This window comes from Denticeps clupeoides, chromosome 8 (assembly GCF_900700375.1).
Source record: "Denticeps clupeoides chromosome 8, fDenClu1.1, whole genome shotgun sequence".
In the NCBI taxonomy this organism is placed as follows: domain Eukaryota; kingdom Metazoa; phylum Chordata; class Actinopteri; order Clupeiformes; family Denticipitidae; genus Denticeps; species Denticeps clupeoides.
The window spans coordinates 15723595-15745114 of record NC_041714.1 but is presented as its reverse complement, the minus strand read 5'-3'; the positions used below and the strand labels follow the sequence as shown (position 1 = coordinate 15745114).

At 45.6% G+C, this 21520-nt stretch overlaps 1 protein-coding gene across 1 annotated transcript; it reads right to left on the bottom strand.

The window, feature by feature from the left end:
- Nucleotides 1-1388: 1388 nt before the first annotated feature.
- Nucleotides 1389-21058, bottom strand: adgra1a (adhesion G protein-coupled receptor A1a). The gene is made up of 7 exons (XM_028987971.1): nucleotides 20752-21058; nucleotides 20236-20405; nucleotides 11709-11836; nucleotides 9914-10037; nucleotides 7176-7327; nucleotides 5182-5277; nucleotides 1389-4833 (listed from the first exon to the last, which is right to left on the bottom strand). Exons 2-7 carry the CDS (start codon nucleotides 20236-20238, stop codon nucleotides 3282-3284), a joined length of 2055 nt encoding a protein of 684 aa, XP_028843804.1. The 5' UTR covers nucleotides 20239-20405; nucleotides 20752-21058; the 3' UTR covers nucleotides 1389-3281.
- Nucleotides 21059-21520: the final 462 nt, after the last annotated feature.

The window sequence follows — 21520 nt, the reverse complement described above, 5'->3', positions numbered from 1 at the left end:
ATGATGTAGGTCCTTGACGTTTTTTTTATCCCTTTTATCTTTACACTCCTCTGTCTATTACAAAGGTGTGTAAGTCCTGAGTGCTTTTCGCTGTCTTTTTGTCACATGGCCCATGAAGTCCTCTCTGACTACCTTTTCTCCCTTTTGTTGCACAATCAGAGCTCTGAGTCTGCTCTCCTAGTCCTCCACCCCCTCAGATCCTTACAAACGTACACGGTTCTCTCAAGGTTACAATGGTGTCACACTAAAGTGTTCCCCCATGAAATATTGATTACTGAGGAGAAGCCTCACAACGACGTTAGGGGAGATGACATCACATCGTCTAATCCCCCTTGAAGAGTGGGGAGTGCTGTGGCAGTGCAGACATCACTCTTCCTCTGCCTGTCGCTCTCTCTGCTTCCTGTAGCTCAGCAGCTGATGTCACAGCCCTTGACAGCCGACAGAGTTGGATCAGCTGCAGAGTGGAGGGGGATGATGGGTAAACAACCGGCCCTGCAGCTCTAACAGCACAGACACTGCCAAATCAGTCCCCAACGCACCCCCCCCCCCCCCCCCCCACACACACACACACACACACACATACACACACACATCATACAAACCAGCCACTGTCAAACACACACCGTACATCGTGTCCAGTGCAACATATAAAGTAAAGCCACACATTATACATCATATAAGTCCTGCCAAAAACCCAGAATCACACAAACACACACACACACATCATACGAGTCCTGCCACACAAAAACACACATAATGCATGATACATGTCCTGACATAAACAGCTCCTGTCACACACCCACAACTCATCCATTCATCATATAAGTCTTGTTAAAGACCAACATCATACACACATCATACATCATGAGTCCTGGCAATAACAAGCATATACACACACATACACAATGCTGTCACATATGACCTTCAATAAATCACCAAACCCCCCCCCCACACACACGAATCCTGACAAACCAGCCACCATATCACACACTTCACGAATCCTGCAAAAATTCGTCATTGGCACACTCACATACACTCACACATATACACACAGGCACTGTCATGCACATCACAAATTTTGCACACCCACGCCATACATAACGCAATCTCAGCCAATGAACACATCGTCCTCTCAGTCATTTGCACAAGCACTGCCAAAAAACATCCCCCCATGAACATCACTCTGTACCAGATCTGCCAAACACACACACTATACATCATATATTCCACCCTGTCCTGAAATTTCTCTGAAAAAATTTTCATAGTCTTCAAAATAATAAATAAAATTCTAAAATCCAAGCTAATCTACTTTTCCATTCCTGCATGGCCATCTTGCCATGTTCGAGTGACAGCCTTGTGCACAGAGAGAGAAAAAGGCGGTGTTTGCGTTGTGATCAAATACATTTATTTCAAAAACGTGGCAAATGTAGAAAACAACACATGATTTAAAAAAACAGAGCGTTCGGATTCAGGTCAGGTCACAGGGCCACTGATGAACTGAGAGAGAAGGTAGTGCAGCACTCGTGAACGTGGTGGGTGGGAGGGTTGGCAGTGTTACACAAAGACACAAATGAAGGAAACGGACCAGACGTGCGGTGGGGCGTCCGCGGTTCAGGGGAAAGGCCAGTGGTGTTCACAGTAAAAAACATGGATGCTGTGTCATATGTCCATGTTGTTTACAGGTCCAACGAAAAGAAGTCTATTTACATCTACAGCCTGGTCTTGACTTTGTGGACCACTCTCACGTCTTCTCCTAGCTAGCCATCAACACAGAAGCATTCTCCACCCCCAGATTCCTGTACTCAGATTTCTACACTATTCTTCCAGTATTATTATAACAATAACAATAAATGTTTGCCAAAGGTTTGAAGCCAAAGCCTTGGTTCTCAACCGGAGCACATAATTAATGTTCCACAACACTGGAGTGGGCTGAGAAATGCTTGGCTGAAGCAACCATGTGAGCCAAAATTGCATCATTGACCTCCAATATTTCAGTGCGACCCCAGAGGCCTGAAGCACCACTGCACATACTAAGAGTCATAAACACAGACATTGTGAGGACATCATAGTTCTGCCGTGAATCTTTGTCACTTGGAGGCTGGTTAATAACACCATTACGACCGCTTGTTACAGTGAAACAATAATAATGACAAAACATATAAATAAATAAATAAATAAATAAATTACGATACTTAAAACGTTACTAATTAAAGACTAATTAAAAATGAACACATATCCTTATCATGGGACCTTTGCCCTGGAAATTAGCTACATTTGGTGCATGTTAAGTGCTTTACAACAACATGACACCCATGGCTTATGTTTGAGCTAATGAACAGGACTGGATGATGGTTTTTCTTTCGTAGCTAACCTTCAGGAGGAAGCTTTCAACGGGCCAGTATTTTGAACCATTTTTGGCTAATGGAACTCATTTGGCTACACATTTCAAGTGAAAATACAATTTCCATACCACTGGTGTGAAAAACCATCAATGGACATTAAGGATTTAGAGAAGGCATAAGGGTTTACAAGGGATACAGTCTGTTTTAGGACATGTTTGGGGCAAGCACGCATGTAACACATGCAAGGTAGTATGTAGACACTAAAACACATGCATCCTTACACACACACACACAGAAGTGACCAGAAGCACCAAAACCTTCTGCCATGGTTGTACAAGTACTCAAAGACACGCCATTTGCACTGCGTGCTCAGTTTTCAAATTGCCCATTAATTTGACAAATTAAAAGAAAGTAAATTTAGAAACCGTAAGTACATGTGAGACATAGAGCCATATTTTCTCAGTGCTATATAAAACGGTGCACACTGGGCGTGTTCAGTAATGTCCTGGCCTTTATGTGTTCAGAATTTACAGAATAATTTATGTAGAATTAAACAAGAAAGGACTTGATGACGATGTTTTAGGCATGATTGACAGCTCTCACTTCTTCTTTGTCCTGTCAATACGTCACACGCCCAGGTGTAGCGCTGTCTCCAACTCCTCCCTTTCTCTGGTGAGTGACTCTGTGAATGTGACATTTTTTGTATAGTGCAGAGAAAATATGGCTCTTGGACACAAGATTCAGGTCAGTTTTAAAGGTTGCATGAAGAAGGGTGAAATGAAATGAGGAAGAAGAAAAGAAGACTACACAGTAGTTGGGTTGACAAGGGACAGAGAGGCCTAACTCACAGCCCAGGTACTACACAGTAGTTGGGTTGTAGGAAGAAGGAAACAAAACTCCCAGTCCCAGAAATGGAGTGGCTAGTAGCGGAAGGCGGGGCTACACAGTGGTCTCGTTTTTCCAGGGCCCAGTCCGTATGTTCCCCGTGGCATCTGATGCAAACAGGTAGTCCTCCTGGAGGCTGCCGTTGCGACTCAGCGTGCCCCTGCGACTTAGCGTGCCTTTTCTGTTCAGGGTCGCAGCCGACGAGCATGGCAGCGCCACCCGAGGTGGCGGCAGATCCATATGCAGCATCGCCTCTTCCTCTTTGTCGGCCATCTTGGTGCCTCCGAATGTAGTGGCACCTGGGTCCAGATTGTCCGCCTGACAGGCTGCTGAAAAGGGTTCCATTTTGGAACAGCAGATGCCAGCAAAGGGGTCAGCCTTGGGGCAGCACATGTGCCGATGGCAGGAGTGGCTGGTGTCCAGACAGGCAAGCTGGCAGGAGGCGTCTAAGCAAGAGGAGTGGCAGGAGAGACCCTCGTGGACGCTGCCATGGCAGGACAACTTGTCCAGAAGGAGGCTCGGGCTGGGGCAACGCAGCTGGATGTCCGGGTGCGGGCTGTGGCAGCTGTCACGGAGAGGGCTGGTGTGCAGCTCCAGGTGGGTGGTGCTGTGGGGGCTGTCCAGGTGGGAGCCCGCAGCGCTGTGCACACTGCCGTCCATGCTGGTAGAGGTCATGTGATAGGCGTAGTCGCGCAGACAGGGTCGTGGCCGGTTGAAGGAGCGAGATTTAGTCCGGTCCTTCAGGCAGCTTTGCAGGGGCAGCGTGGGCCGGGGCAGCTCGTCCGGCAGCGACTGTGGCCGCGGCGAGCCTTCCAGAAGTGGGGAAATGGGGCCATGCAGGGCCGTACAACAGGGCCCGCCATGATTCGGGGTTTGGGCCACTGGCAGTGGGCTCAGCTTGCAGTGGGGCAAGGGGGTGTGGAGGTGAGGGGTGAGCAGGGGCTTCACCAGGCAGGGGGAGTCCAAGTGGCAGTGGATCTGAGTCTGGGCGGTATGCCCGTGGTTCTGAGGGGGAGCATTGGAGTTGGCGTTAGCATTAGCCGGTGCGGCTGCCGCAGTGGTAGCCTCGCCATTGATGTCCACCTTGGGCCTCGAGGACGGGCAGCATGCCCACCAGCGATGCCATACATCGTCTCGCTTGGCACAGTGCTGGATGAGCAGGAAAAGGCCCAACGTGACAGAGAACGCACCATACAGGCAGCTGAAGATCATGTCCAGGAAATGGCCCTGTGACACTGCCAGTGCCCCGAACGCCCATGTGGCCAGGAACAGGAAGAGGGTGAAGGCCGTGGCCCTCAGCTGGGCTTTAAACGAGTGCTCATTAGCCAACATTGAGGCGGTGATCATTGAGCAGCCAGGATGATGGTGGTGATGATGGTGGGGTCCGCCCTCCAGGCCTCCGGCCATTGGGTCATGGCAGTGGGGACCCATCTCAGCCGTGGCCAACCGCTGCTGCTCCTCGCTCACAGCCTTCAGCTCGTACTTGCGCTCCGGGTGGCGTTTGAGCTGGACAAAGGTGCAGAGGAAATACACACACATGACCAGCACCAGGAAGGCGACGGGACCGTAGAACCCCCCGAGACTCGGTTCCCAGGCCATCCAACAGCTGAGGAGAGAAGAGACGAGATGTATTATTCTGCTAAGCCATTTCATTACGCTTCTCCTTCGCTAGATCAACATGCTTCATGGTCATTTTACACCATTAATCAAGACGTGTCCTCCACAATCTATGCTGCTGTTATTAAGCTGTTCGGCACTTGACTACAAGCACTAAAATAAACAAGATACAATTTAGACAACGCTGCTGTCGCAGGCACGCTAAAACAATTTACACAGGCTGATCTTTATCTGCTCGTTTCATTATTAATAAAGCTCCTATTTCCACAGCTATCAAGCATGAATCAAACGGAAAAGGAGGGGAAGAAGATAAGGTGGGGGAAAGCCGGGGACTCACTATGGGGCGCCATCTCTGGTGCCGTAGTTGTCCAGGCTAACGGCTGCGGTAACCCCCACGATGATGAAAGGTAGCCCGCCACTCACCAAGTAAAATCTGCAAGAAAGACATGGTGGGGGGGAGGGAATCAAGGGTGACAATCTCTGGATATGACACCGTTGGGCTCGTTTTAAAGTAAATATGAGTACAAATTTGAGCATTTTTCTATATACTTCTATTATTACTTCCACCTTTAAGAAGCAGTTGAAAACCCACTTGTTCCTAAAGTATTTCAGACAAATCTAACACTTACACACGCACATGCATACACACTGCACAAAAAAAAAAAAATGTTTTCTTCATCTAGCAATTTCCGAGCATGTTCTTTTTCTGACAACTTAGGTTTTAGCAGGGCTCTTAGTTTTATAAACTCAAAATCTACAGAAATCAAACGAGAATTGCTGGTGTCTTCCTCTTGTAAGTTGCTTTGGATAAAAGTGTCTGCAAAATAAAGTAAAGTAAAGTAAAGTATTATTAAAATTGTACCTTAGTAGAACTAGAGCCGAAAACATTGAGAACACAAATAGTTCCCCCTGCCTGTATCCAAGACAAACCCCATTCTTTTTCGCATGCAGACTTTAAAGGAATAAAGTGATTAAATTACAATCTTTTATCTGCAAAAAATGAACAGCAGTTGTAGGGTTTTGTTCTCTTTCTCTTTGTTTTACACTGTATGCTATATACTCTATATAGCCCACAGGATTATCCAGAGTTTTGATGATTCTATTTGGTGTGTTTATTGGGATTTTATAAATTTAATGTACAAATATATTTTTGCTAACCTCTGTGGACTGCCTACGATCTTTAGCGCACCACCACTGAACTACGTGTAGTTTTTACTCTGTGCAGCAAGAATACTGGTAACAGATATGAAAAAGTCAATAAACAAAGGAAAATACCATGCAATCATTCGCAAATCTCATAAAGTCTCATTTTATTAATGATTGAACACAGAGGACATATCCAATGTTGAAAGTGTGAAAGTAAAACACTTTATTGTGTCATGTAAAATATTAGATCATTTTACAGATAGTTTAAAATTTTGTACTATACGTATATATTCGTATGCAAATATGCATATATGCATATTTGTAGCACACGCTTTGGTAGATTCTGAAGTATTCCACAACTAATCCTGTAACACTCGTCGACTGTGCACTAAATAAACTTACAGCTGGTGTAGGTGCAGTGAACTCAAAGCAGTAGTATACTTCGAATACCCTAGTATTCTGAGGTAATAAGCCATTTTTCGTTAAACTGGTATAGAAGAGTTCGAATTAGCAAGAATTAGTGACTATGTTCCTTTATTTTGAAATTTCTTTAGCATATGTCTGATAATTACTGTAAAACTGAACTGAAAATTATACTCCATGCTTCTATATTTTAAAAACAGTTGACATTAACGAAGTTGTGTAAGGGGGTGGATACTAGAACTTGCATTGCCTTTTGTCGCTGACAAACTCCCCGCACAGTGCCGTGAAACAGCTTGGCGCTGTTGTGCCTGATTACAGCCTGTCATTCCCAACTCAGAGTTGTTTTTGCCCAGGTTTTTCTAGTCTTGTAGCTTCCTTCCTGCAAAACCTCGGCGCTCTTCAGAGAATTTGCCCATTAGTCCACTCATGTATTTTATCTAATTTGCGCCGGCTTCCTGGAAGAAGCAATTACAGGCACGGAAAAAGCTGTGTAGGGCTCCCTTCGCAAGGTCGTAAACAAATCACAGCTCAACGACAGGCACGGCGTGTGGAGACGCCAGGCGGGCGGCGTGATGACATGATGTATCGGCCCTGTTGGCGCCGCGACCTCAGAAGGTTGGCACACTTGATGAGTGTGCTCCTGCCCAGTGGTGCCTCAGCGGCGACCGCTCATCTCTTCTCTCTGCACTTCATTCACACTTTGGCCATGTTTAACAAGCTTCCTGTCAAAAAGGCATAGATCTCACAAGAAGAAGATCTCACCTGAGGATTGTGGGCTTTGGGCGTGGCTGAGCAGGTGGAGCTCTCTCCTGGGCAGAAGGCGGAGCTTTGGAAACCTCCCTGCACAGGTTTCGGGCCGTGAATACCAACCAAAGCATGGCGGAGAGAGAGGAGTAGTGCAAAACAGCACCCACCTGACACAGGATATACACACACATATGTGACATACCATAGCACAGCATCCAGTGCACACAGTGAAATGTGTCCCATCACCTTTGTTGAGCAGTAGGCAGCCATGACAGGCTCTCAGGGAGCAGTGTGTGGGGACGGTACCTTACTCAAGGGAACCGCAGTGGCAGCTTTGGGGTTCGAGATTTGAACCTGCAACCTTGAACCCGTAACGGGTCCGCTTTCTTAGATGCTGTGTGAGGTCAATTTGAGGATCACTTGCGTAACTGCAATGTACTGAACTGCATGAAAGTGCTGGCAAATCCACCTGTTGAAACAGCATGCAAACACCCTCTCCAAACACAGCTGAGTGATGAATATTTCACGTACAGTCTTCTCTCTCTCACACACACATGCATGCACATAGTGCTTTTTGGTACATTATGCATCAAGTGCACAAAGGATGCACACAAACGCACACACACTCACACAGAGTCATTTACATTTACATTTACAGCATCTATCAGACGCCCTTATCCAGAGCGACTTACAATCAGTAGTGACAGGGACAGTCCCCCCCCTGGAGCAACTTAGGGTTAACTGTCTTGCTCAGGGACACAATGGTAGTAAGTGGGGTTTGAACCTGGGTCTTCTGGTTCATAGGCAAGTGTGTTACCCACTAGGCTACTACCATCCCCGTCTGAGGTAATCCTGTGGGGACAGCTGGGCCATGCAGGTGTCCTCATTGTATGTCTGCACTCAGCACTCTCACCCTCACCGATAACCAAATCCCTCACACACACACACACACACACACACCTACCTTTTCTTATACCTAATTATCAATAACTCTAAAAGTTGCATTAAACAGTTATCCTGCATTATTGGAAAAAGATGTGGGGGACAGTGAATACAGGCTACAGCCAACGTTTCCAGCACAACACACACTTTAGTTGTTTTTATTGAAACTGGTGTTATAGGGTTGCGCTCTGCACCCTGAGCCAGCAGGTGTTACTGACACCTTTCCTGCCAGACTGACCACGGAAGGTAGAAGACCTTGGAAGCCTGTAGTCTACCGGCTGCTGGTTATCTACTTTCAGTCTGCCGTCTAGACTACGCTAAGCTCTGCTGAATTTATCTGAAGGCAAGAGGGGAGGAAATTGCATTGCAGCTTCATTATGTCTGTACAGTGTCCAGTGCGGGTCAGTTACTGAGTTAAACAGGTCGCATATATGACTCCGAACACAGGATCATTAGGCCCACGTAATTTGTCTGGCTGATATCTGGAACAGGGGGCTCTGCGCCATGTACTGCTCTGGCTCTGGCCCTAGCAAACAGGCCTGGCTGCAGCTTCCACAAACACAGCCAACGCTGGAGTCAAACACTCTGGCAAAGATGGACAGATGGACACATGTGGGACAATGTACCTAAACACATATATCTATTTCATTTACATACATTTACATTTATGACATTTGCCAGACGCCCTTATCCAGAGGCGACTTACAACATGCTTTCAAGTTACCATTAACAAAGTAATCAGTTCTGGTTCACTAGGACCCCAACTATGAATACAAATCATTTTATTTGCTCAGTTAATAGTTTTTCTTGCAAAAGTCAGACAATGAGAAAGTTAGTCTAAGTATTCTCTAAAAATGGAAGGTCTTAAGCTGCCATTTGCTCCAGGATTGGCCAGCCCAGTCACCAGACATGAACATCATTGGGCATGTGTGGGGTAGGATGAAAGAGGAAGCATGGAAGACGAAACCAGATAATATCGATGAACTCTGGGAGGCATGCAAGACTGCTTTCTTTTCTCTTCCTGATGTTTTCATCAATAAATTGTATGAATCCTGCCAAACTGCATGGATGCAGTCCTTCAAGCTCATGGAAGTCCTACAAGATATTAAATTTGGATCTGACAGCACCACTACTTAATTTGCTGCCATAAATTTTTTCAGTTTCTGTATAGGCGACAAAACTTTTGTCTTGCCAAATTTTTACCCTTCTGTCTTGATTAAATGAGAAATCTTTTTTCAGTGAAACTAATTCATTTCAATGCATTAAACATAATTTGGTAGGGTTTTAGCTTTTCATATGAGCTAATTCTATCACAAATTGATTAATGAAAAGTCAGGTTAATAGCAGGTGTTTCTACTGACTTTTGTCAGTGACTGTATTCTGTATTATTGGTAGAGGTCGGATGGATTTCAGAGGTAGACCTGCTAGAAAGGAGTTACAGTAACCCAGTTGTGAGAATACTAGGGACTGAAGTATCTGAGTGGCCTGTGTTGATTGATAAGGTGGCAATGAGTAAGGTACACACTGCTCTCCGGGCACCCACTGCTCACCAAGGTGATGGGTTAAAAGCAGAGAACACATTTAGTTATGTCACGTGTGCTGTGCTGCCATGTTTCTCAATGACAATTACTTCACTTTCAATTTCATTAATAGTAAGTCGAGTTTGAACGTGTGACTTTGTGGTCTTCTGGTTCATTGGTGATTGTTTTACCTGTTTTACCTACTACCACCGTAAGCTGCATTCATTGCTCTTAAAGTAAAATATGTTATATTGCTGATAGCTCTTTGGAGTAGACATAGTGGGGACTCACCACTTTGCAGATGATGGGGTATGTAATCTGATTGATGCCTCCCGCGAACACCCCAAAAGTCACCGCCGTGTGGAAGAGAAAGTTGAGCAGAATGTGCCACCCTTTCCGGCCGATTCGGATCGCCCTGCAGCAAGCGTACATGCGTTATGTTACATAAGCTTTACTTGAGGGAGAGTCGCTAATCATGACAGAGAAGCTCGGGGCCGTCAAGACAACATCTGAAGTTAAAAAGCTCAGTGAGTGCGGCGTTGCTCACCGGAGAACAACGGGCCGACAGAAATGGCTGTTGGCTCAGATACGTACCTGGCTGCCTTCCTTCACATCACATGAGATACTCTTAGGCCTGGTATATTCTTACAGCGATCTACGGATATCTACAGCACTGTGTGTAGACCACGGAATCGTGAAGAATCTTCTGGTTGTGGTTGTGACGCCAGCACTAATAAAACATGTGTGGCATGAGGAAAACGTGCCAGCATGCTCGCACAAGCAGCTCCAACATTTGTGTCGATACTGCATCTTTTGGGCGAATGTTTTGCGGACATGTTTTTAACAGCGATGAGAGCGATGAGGGCGGCCATGATCTCTGTAAAAATGCTCCCTTGGCCCATTAAATTTAGATTAGATAACGTCAGATTCTTTAACTTTCTCATTACAAGATACAGTTCTACATCTATCTTGAAATGCTAGTGTTGATGGTATGAACACTATATTATATGTCTATATAACAATTAGTTGTTTATATGTGATTATATAAGCATGATATGTGTACAGATAAAAAAAAAATAGATGCTGACAAGGCACGGGGGATGAGACATACATGAAGAATGACATGAGTTATGAATATTTTATTACATACAAGTAGAGAGTTGCAGTGCTTGGTGATAAATAAGTAAATAAACAAAAATAGATGGGTATGGAGCACAGACACTGCAAGGTACTTGACTTTGTGAGGATGGACTACTGCAGGGTTTGGGGGTCGCGCTTGCATTCCTGAACCTCCTGTACCATCCGCCTGATTTGAGGAAGGCAGTGATTTCATAGTGTAGCACATGGGATGTGTTAAATAATTCAAATTCCTTACGCTTGATTTGAGGTGCTGAAAATCTACATTTACGTTTACGTTTGTGATGTCCACTGACATACTCTTTGACAGAAATCCCCCAGGGCCGGGTTGGTAGTTAGTTCCTCCTCTCAATATAAAAAATAACTAGCAAAAACACAGCTCTTTATCTATCTATCTATCTGTGTAAATCCAGAAATCTTGTAACTCAACCTCTAGTCAAATCTCCGCCTCAAAATGAAACTGAATGACCTTAATAACCAATGTCTGACAGCCTTAAACTCTTAAACGTAAAACCAGGGGGTAGCTAGCTATGGGGAGGAGCTAATTATTCCTTTAATTTAAATAATGTTTGGTAAGGTCTGTGTTCCTGTGATACATGACGTGGGTGGATGAGAGGATCCTGGGAGGTTTGTGACGTAGGTGAGGATTATTTGTAGCTGTAGTGGGCTACGTAGATAGTGATAGATCCTTACCGTGGGTGTATGTGGGTTTATGATGTGGGTGAGGTACCGCACTGCTGGGATGAGATGTTCTTGATGGGTTTGTGCATCATGCCTTTGTTTCCAGGAAGCTGGCTATCTAAATACACACTAGGCCAATGCTATGCAGGTGAAGTGCAGTTTTGGTGAATCGTAATTGTGTGAGGCAAAGTTGGTGATGATGACACTCGTAGACGATGAAGATGAGTTCTGGTAAGCCTGTGGCATACAATGTAGGTGAGCTGCTCACCTGTAATGTATGATGTAGGTGAGGATGGAAGCCAGCAGGCAGAGCAGCATCACCGCCGTGCAGGCGTACACCACTGGGTGCAGGTAATCCCCTGGATACGGCGGGAACGACAGCACCCGCTTCAGATCCTGCAGAAAATAAATAAATAAGTCAATTACACGAAGCCCACCTACACTTGGGATGAATTATTAAATTCATTATCTCTAATCCACACATCAATATTCCTTTCAGAATATTTCATTTGTGATCTTGTGACCAATGAGAACTCTTCATGCCTCTGAATTGCGAGGTGAGGCCGTAGCATTTGCTATTTTTAATACTAACATTATTATAATGGCATTGTTCATTATATGGCACTTGCTCCACTGAGTCCTACTGCGCAGCACTGAACAGCGTCCAAAGTGTTGGTGAGAATATTAAACCATTCTGGCCCATGCCTTGGAGCTGAAACTGGCTGCGTCAGGTGATCGCAGGGTGGAGGTGAAACACAATCATTACCTCAATTTAACAGGAAAAACACACTGAACCAAGTCACTTCAGTGAACAAAAACTCTCCATGTGTTACACCCCTTGTATCGTTTAATGCATATTATGGACATGCTATGCAGTGTGTGGGGGCGGTGCTTTGCTCAGTGGCACCTGAACCAGCATCCTTCCGATTTTGGGTCTATTGTAAAACAAAATAAGCAGACGTGAGCTCATGTAGCAACCAAATAATGCAAACAAAGATGCTCTTTAAAAGCAGAAATACTTAGATGACATACAGTCCTGAAAGACTTGCAATGCTTGTCCTTCACTCATGTTGAAGCTGCTCATGATGATGTCAGTAGTGAACAGCCGGATTCATACCTTGTGGTCTTCTGTGTTAGATCCTTCAATATAGCTTCATAGTAACTCAGAGCAGGTTTGTCAAATCAGATGAGAGCAACGTATCTTGACAATCTTTTACTCATTCTACTGACTTTTTATATTCCACAGGAACAGTGAAACGTGTTATGAGCTGAAACAATCACATATCTGGCAACACCTCTCGTAGCTCCATTTGCAGGTATGTGAGGTTTTCAAAAGACGGGGTTTAAAAGTCCAATGACATGAAAAATTCACTTTGTGAGATTATTTAACATTAATACAAGTTCCCTTGGCCTGTCTATGGTCCTGCAGTGGCTAGAAATGGCGTAAAAGGTGTAAAGAGTGCTTTGGTCATTCTGCTTCGCCGTTCAGAGAGCAGCAGCTCAGACGGTCGGATCTGGAATTTGTCCCCTTATGGTGTCATAAGGGGAAAGGTAACCTCCCCTTTCTCATGCCAACATGCAAAGCATTGCAGTTGTTCAGTGATTGGATGTAAAAATGAGCACAAATCACGTGGGCCGTTGCCATTAGCATTTAAAGCATTAGCATTTAAAGCTACACCAAAATGCCGCATCCTGGGGAAGTCTCATTGTGGGACTCGCTAAAAGTGGCTGTAATTCTGCACCACGGCTGAATTTTGGAAAGAGACTTCAGATATAGTATTAAAGGACCACTAAGAACGATCATGGGACCTTTAAACCACACAGAATGAAAAAGTAGGGTGCACAAGAGAATTGTTCAAACCATTTTAAACATAATTACATTTGGCCAGTTAGTTCAGACAACTAGCAAAAAGTCCCTTTTTGTTTTTATCCGTTAATTTCTGTACATTACGAAACATCACACTTGCCCCAAGCAGTACAGCTATTATAGCGCTTTGAAAATAGGTCCCTTAATATTCTTTGAACATCTTCTACAATTCCTTTCATTGGTGTCTATGTATATTTGACACACTGCATGTTGGGAAAACACACTCAGCATGTGCACATTTACACGTGTACACACTCACGGTTAGTTGGGAAAGTGATTTTTATGTAATGGAAGCAATTGTAATTTAAAGCTTTAGCAACGCTTGTTATCCATGCAAACATCTGTTTCTAGCTGAGCCCAGCTGGTGTTCTGCATCACACTGGCTTCTGTAATGGACCGGCGTTTTTCATCAAACCGCGTTTTTTTCTGCCATGCTCTTCCAGACTGAGCAATGGGTTTAAATTAAGCAGCTCTCTACGAGATCTTGTACATACAGAGCACTCTTCAAAGCCAGACCAATGGTAACACGATGAGCCAGTGCGTCATTTAACAAAGTCAAGGACATTATATTCATAACACTCATTTCCAGAAGATGTAAATACAGAATGTTCCCACAAACAAGCAGAACCACAGAAACCGCAACCTAAAACACACACACACAAACATTCCTCCTCCTTCCCCCATTCTTTCATATTTAATTATCAAAAGACAGATTAGGTTCCCCTGTGTGTCTAGTCCTTGTAGCAGTGTGTGTGTCTAAGAGTGTGTGTGTGTGTGTGTGTGTGTGTGTGTGTGTGTAAAATTCCCTTTCTGAAAACTGTGTCCCCGTGAGGCAAAGATCTACACCCACACACTTGTCTCTCTCCCTCTTGCTCAGTAACTCTCTCCCTCCCTTCCTCTTTTTATCCCCAATTCAGTTACCTATCTCCCCCCATGCAGGACCCTCCCCTTCTGATCCATACATGCTGAGGGTCACAAGGGTCCCCTCCAAACCCTGGCATGAGATTTATCTTCATCAAACGTTGAACACTTTGTAAGGCAGTGTAACGTGAGAGATTAAAAAGGACAGCAGTCACGAGAGAATACATCCTAGAAATCCAACCCTGTTTTTTCCAATATATTTTACATCATTTAGAACAAATTTAGGGTGGAACTATTTTGTGTCCAAAAGAGCAAACGTGCATGAGGTAATAATGCATTAATAAGGTGTGCAATAATAACAATATTATCATAGTATTATGGACAACAATGGGTTCCAGTATTACACTGAACTATGATAAGTAATATAATGATAACAATGAATTCTCATTACTTTTGTTCTGGTTTTGATCTTGTTTAGTGTACAGATTAATTACATTTTCTTTCTTTATGTCTACTAACCATATTCCACAATGAAATACATTATTGCTAAAAGTAAATAATTGTTTTAGCAATGTAAATACATTAAACCAACCATAGGATATTTCTTATTTATGATGATTGCTGAATGAAATTGATCTAACAAAATCAATAAACCCTGTGGAGCTTATTTGCACTCCGTCCATCCATTCAATTCCCATAATGCTGCAACATGTGGGATAGTCATACTCTGGCAATAAAGGCCTTCTGTCTGTGTGTGTGTGTGTGTGTTGCTGATCCCTCTGCTGTGAAACTGCAGCCCATTCCTCCTAGGGCATGCCACATCACACACTCCCAAAATCCTCAGCAGGACCTGCATCAAACAGTCTGTGTTCCACCTTTCGCACGCTTCCTCAAAATCCACATCCATCCAAACACTCAGGCCTGATTTACATTCCCCAGCCTGCATCCCAATCCTCCTGATATCCACGCCCGAGCCAACCTGGGCAGAAATCTTTCGATATTTCCGTGTGAACTTTGTGTGAGTATTTGGGGTGGGTTGCTTAACTGGTTAACCATAAGACGCTGCATGGCAAAGACTTTCATCCTGAAATACTACTTTTAAATCTCAGAGTAGAGGGGAATTTAACAAATATATACAGTATACACATTTCTTCTTATAAGTTCTGAAGCAGAAGTCGTGCAAAACTGTATGTATGGAATAATTTTGACTGGACAACTCCTTGTCCAGACGTTGACCATCCTACCTCCTCGACCTGCAGAATCCAGCCCGGGACAAAGAGCCGGGAGTTGAGGACGACTGCTGGCCTGGCCTCAGCCAATGAGCACACAGCCGGGAAATAAGGTCAGGCCTGAAGGACGCTGGCTGTTCTGTGCATTGACATTCTTTTCGCTCCGTGAACCCCCTGGTTCTTCCGGCTGCAGACACAATTGCTTCTGAGAGGAAGGTAAACAAACACAGAGGGCGCGCTGCTTTTGGGAAATCTTTCGTGGTCCCGCTACAGGTCCCCGCAGAAGGCGGGGGTTTGGTCTAGAAAGTGTGAAACATATTCCCGGAAGGACGGTGTGTAAACAGGCGCTTGTACCACCCGCCTGGATCTCAAGAGTCTTTCATCGTTCATATTCTTCAGCAGCCTCTGGGTTGTGTTGTCCGGTATTAACCCCCCCCCCCCCCCCCCCCCTCACACCCCAGCACCATTTCCATGACGACGAAACAACACATATAAATGATGTTACTCGGCTAATTAAAGTAATGAATGGTATTTGTGATATGCACTGCAGCCATCATGTGAGAAGTGGCCATAAACAGCTTCCTTAGGCACCAGGCCACCGCTGGCCCAAAGCAGAGGTGTGACCCTTCACTGATTCGATTACGATTACCAATGCCTCGACATCAATGCATCGCAATGCATTTTCTACATTGTCACATGATGACAATGACGGCGTTCACCTTGTAACAGTTGCATATACGTCACTATGCTGATGCAAAGGGCGTGATGGAAACCCCAGAAAGCAGCGTGAGATTCTCATTCTTCCCCGCCGGCCTCCTTTCTCTGCATGCTTCACCAGAGTTTCCTCCACTACCCACAGACCCAAACCCATTTAAACCTGGAACCATGAACACGTTTAAAATTTCAGTATCATGACAAACCTACTTGGGACACCAAGAAACGTTTAAATTATTTGTACTTTAGCATTTACTGTTTTCTTTTAATTTAAAAACACTAAAAACGTTTTAAATAATTTATTGAATAAACTTGCTTCTAATGTCACATGGTTAGAGTGGGTTACGTATAATGTTGGCTGATGCTTTTATCAAAAGGAACCTACTGACATGGACTAGCATTCAAGATTCAGGAATAACCCACTTTCCATAAAAGATTCATCATGCTACAATGGCAACAGGCTACAGCCCCGAATCACAAACAGTGCAAGAAATTCAGAGATGGACCCTCTCTGCACAAGTCAGTGCAGCATTAGCCAGCATTGGGGCCAGTGGTGGCCTAGCGGGTATGGAAGCGGCCCCGTAATCAGAAGGTATCCGGTTGCCACTGCTCAGCAAGGGTGATGGTTAAAAGCAGAGGACACATTTCGTTGTGTCACCATGTGCTGTGCTGCAGTGTTTCACAATGACAATCACTTTACACCCTGCTCTACATGTACAATATTAGACACAACTCATATTTGTATTCATATTTCTGTTGCCTTGTATAAAATCTGTGTACTGCGTTGTCTGTATATTGATCTTTATTGTATGTTGTATCATCAATTGCATTGTTTTTCACTCTATAAACTCTATTGATTTGTATTGTATTGTACAACTGATTTTTACCTCTACTGTGAATAGTAAAGTAAATAGGTCTACAAATAAATGCTCGTAACAGTAACAGTGAAGGGCGTTGAGTAAAAATGTGATATACTTACAGTATCCTATAGTGATAAAGTGGTAAAAAATAACTCAAAAGGTAGGGAATAGCTGCTAAAGTGGTAAAAAATAACTCAAAAGGTAGGGAATAGCTGCTAAAGTGGTAAAAAATAACTCAAAAGGTAGGGAATAGCTGCTTTTTTTGCTGTTGAATGCATTTTATTCGTCACCACAGTTTCTCCACTCAGTCCACTTCATTAACTGTGGGTTTACAGTGGGCGAGTGACAGCGTTGCACGGGTCGATTTGAAAATGTGACATGACTGAGCGGCACACATTTCTCCAGCGCTCCAGACTGCGAGGCAAACGAACGCAGCCAGTCTGAACGAGGCGGAGGCAGAACTTCGCCCGAATCAAACACGGTTGCTGCTGCCGGGTGAAAAGTGGGGTGGATTTACCACAGTTTACTGCCAGGGGTCAGTCGTGAAGTGTGGCCAATCACAGGTCGCCACGACGGCGAATAATTTTAAAGACCAAAACTCATACAGACTTAGAGCTTCGCGAGCCTGAGACACTCTGATTGTTCAAAATCTGCCGCAGACTTCCTGAGGGCAAACATAGAGGTCTGGCTTGCAGGGTTCTTCTAACTGAGGGTTCCAAAGTAACTATTTTCATGGCGCTACACAGGACATGATGTAATGGGCGTGTTCATTATTGTCACGCCGTTTTCGTCTTCTGAACTTACAGATGAACAAGACGTGGTTGCTTGCTAGTTGGCGGCATGTTGGAGAGGGGGAACAAACTACCCACCAAGCGCTTTTTGTTGGTGTGAAATGATGATGTTTTATAATATTTTTTTATGAACCAAGGTTAAAAGAGGATGATTGGCAGCTCTCACACACTTAAACACCATCCTGTCCATACGTCACACAACCAGGTGTGGCGCAGCGTCCATGTCCTCCCTTTCACCTTTTACATTTACAGCATTTATCAGACGCCCTTATCCAGAGCGACTTATAATCAGTAGTTACAGGGACAGTCCCCCTGGAGCAACTTAGGGTTAAGTTTCTTGCTCAGGGACACAGTGGTAGTAAGCGGGATTTGATCCTGGGTCTTCTGCTTCATAGGCGAGTGTGTTACCCACTAGGCTACTACCACCCTTAGATGCCACTTTCACCTCCGTTCATGCACTCCTAATACCTAACACCGGTGAACACGCCCCGCGTGCTACGTTGCACAAGCTTCATGAATATCTAGATGTTTCAAAGAGCACCTGCATAAAAACTACTTGTGTGCTTTTATCACACCTCCGCGATGCTCTCACCACAGCGCTACTCGACGTTTTCTTTTTGTGCCAGCATGGGTTGTTGTATCACGTATTGACTACCTGAGTATTTCTCCTCCACAATGTGCCTGATTAAGTAGAATTACATCATTACAAATGGAACTAGCGGCGACTGATCACGGTTCACGGTGGGCGCCGCTGACACGTGTCTGGTCTCGCGGTTTTAATGTCAGTAATGCTTCTCTAACACCGAACGGCAGACGTACACGCCATTTTCCCGGGAACGGTAAAACACCACACCTGCACAGCTGCCAGGAGGGCAGAGGCCATTGATTGGCTGTCACCGGAGATGGAGAAGGTTTTATTGTGTGACTCTCTCTCTCTCTCTCACTCACACACATTACCCTACACTGAACCCGAACCAGCGGCACTAACACGCGGCCCCGGCAGAGGCTCTCCTCAAATCCCACAGAGGAGATTTAAAACCGCCATCTGGGAAACGCTGTTTATAAGAATTACTGTATGCATAATGAAGAGGATCAAATGAACTGTGAAGGGAATAAGTTCAAGGCTTTTTTTTTTTTAGATTTGCCAATGTGCTGACAAGCGCCTGGGAAATGGCAATATTAACTTCACTTGGGAAAGTTTCAACATCTATTTATTGCCATTATTTCAGTCACAGCAAAAAGACCTTTGAAGAAAAAAAAGGAAGTAGTGATGTTCTGCATGGAAGCTTCACTTCAGGGGGACGAATCTGCTGATCCTGCTGGAGCTGCGATGAAGAACAAAAAGCAACAGGCAGAAATACCAAACATGAAAACTGGGTGAAAAGCGTGAAGTTTGCCACTGAGCAATACAGTGCGTGATAACAGACTATAGACAAATAGATAAATGGACCAACACACACACACAAATAGAATATATTTCCATCTGAAAAACTGTCCCCAGGGCGACATAAATGCACGCATTCGTGAAGTCAATTATGATCCAGAATATGCCACTAGACCAACTGGCCAACAAATTCGCGAAATATACAATCATGCAAATTAAATTAGATAAAAAAAAAAAAAACTGTGTTCGTGAAAGAGACCCAAGGCGCCACGGCCACGCGCGACCATTGAAATTCGCCGCACGCCTTCTCCCGCTCCCACAGTCCCACCCTCCCTCCCTCCGAGCGACAGCATGTCGCGGCGCGGCGGACTGGCCACTCCGCGCGGTCGCAAATTCCGCGATCAACGAGATCCGGGATCAAGCTAGCCAATCACGCAGAACCGGATTGGTCGGACGACGCGAGAAGTTCGAACTTCGCGCCGCGGAAACGTCACCGTGGCCTCCGGTAAATCGGACGCGGAGGGTTTATATACTGTAACCGTGAATCTACAGCAAATGGCAAATCTGCGCTTTTATAGACTTCGTCAGGGACCGTCAACAAACTACTGCAGGCGGTGCAGAGCGTTTACAGAGAAATTCACATTCGTCGTAAACGTAAAAAAGAACAGATGCTGATTTTCTGAGATATTGATTTGCTTCTTTTCCGCAGAGAAAAAAAAAATCTTTTCAAACAAATCTATTGCTCTCCTTAACCCTTGACACGTGCCGGGGTCATGCCCGTATTATTATCTCTCGCATAAACCCGTGGGTTGTTCTCAGAAATATTGATTTCATTCATTTTATGCCCGGGAAGTCGAGTAAATCCAATGATCTCCTTCTAGTAAGCGGTCAGGCGGTGTCAAACCAACTCCACATGCACAGATTAATGTCCCGAAGCCAAGCAATGAAACGGTATTATATATTGGGGCTTATGGGGGCCACGTTTTGTGTCCAGCTGGACAAAAACTTTAAAGAAAAGCGAGCCCCAATTCCACCGACCCGGGACCCGGTTCTGTCTCGCTCTCTGCGGGTGAAATGAGATCAACTCACCATCAGTCCTATGAAGTTCTCGTCCAGTTTGAAGGCTGCTCCGGGCAGATAGGTCCGTTATAGTAGGGCCCTCGGCCCCGTGGCCCGCGGCACTCCGTTGGGCGTCGCAGGGCTCAGCCCCATCTCCGCGAGGGTAACGGGCAGGGCGCAGGACCCGAGGCTCGGTCCATCTGCGGGGCGACAAACACGATCAGATACGGGCGACGTGGTGAAGAACGCGGAAACGACGGACGCCGGGTTGGAAGGAGCAGACTTTTCGCCGCCACGAGTCCGGAGACAGGTGAGTCCGGACTTTTTTTTATTTATTTTTTTTGGCCGGTGACGTCAGAGACGAGTTGCGTTTTTTTTTGTGCGTTTTCTGTTTCGCATTATCCGAAAGGGCCGCCGGTGACGCGCTGGTGACGCCAAGAGAATAAAAACCGCGCGTCGCCGCATGACACATCCCGCCACGAATGCCAATATGGGCCAATAAAGGCGCCGCCGTCGGTCCCGTTACTCGCCTTGCGCGGTCCTTACCCGAGCGGAGAAACGCAACTGGTGCGGCAGCCTCGGCGCGCCGTCCCGTCATCTGCGGAGGAGCGCAGGACCCTCCATCACCACTTCCAGCAGCGGGGCATCGGCAGATCGGAGTAGATCCAGGGGCGCGATTTGACGTTTAAACTCTCCTCCCGCGCGGCGTGGGGCTCGGCGGCCGGCTCGTGGGCGCCGTGCGGAGGTCTGGCCGCGGCTCCCCGACGCAGAGGTGGAAATGGTTCCTACCATCTGCGCCCCGGGGAACGTCGGCGCCGCAGAGCTGATTTAAAGAGACAACCTACCGGGTCCCGGCTCTTCACGCGCGGCCACGTCACGGCTGCGCCCAGGAAACTCAGAGGATCAAAGTTTGATAGGTGGCATCTGACGGGTGGCACCGCCCACTTCACACAGCTGGTGCCACCGGCGCTGCTGGGACACACGCGGGTTTGCAATTCTGTAGTGGGGTAGTAGCCTAGTGGGTAACACGCTCGCCTATGAACCAGAAGACCCAGGTTCAAACCCCACTTACTACCATCGTGTCCCTGAGCAAGACACTTAACCCTAAGTGTCTCCAGGGGGGGACTGTCCCTGTAACTACTGATTGTAAGTCGCTCTGGATAAGGGCGTCTGATAAATGCTGTAAATGTAAATGTAATGTAATGGCAGATGTTTCATTTAACAAGGAGGACACTGGAGTCCTCATAATTGAAGGTCCTTTTTTCTAATCTTCCCAACAGCAATTCTTAAGTAAGAATGTCAAGTGTAAAACATT

Excerpts from the sequence above, each read along its gene's own strand:
- adgra1a (XM_028987971.1), bottom strand. Across the intron at positions 7,328-9,913 it reads ACCCCATCATCTGCAAAGTG|GTGGGTGCTGTTTTGCACTA; the intron begins GTGAGTCCCCAC and ends ATCCTGTGTCAG. Across the intron at positions 4,834-5,181 it reads ACCAGAGATGGCGCCCCATA|CTGTTGGATGGCCTGGGAAC; the intron begins GTGAGTCCCCGG and ends TTCTCTCCTCAG.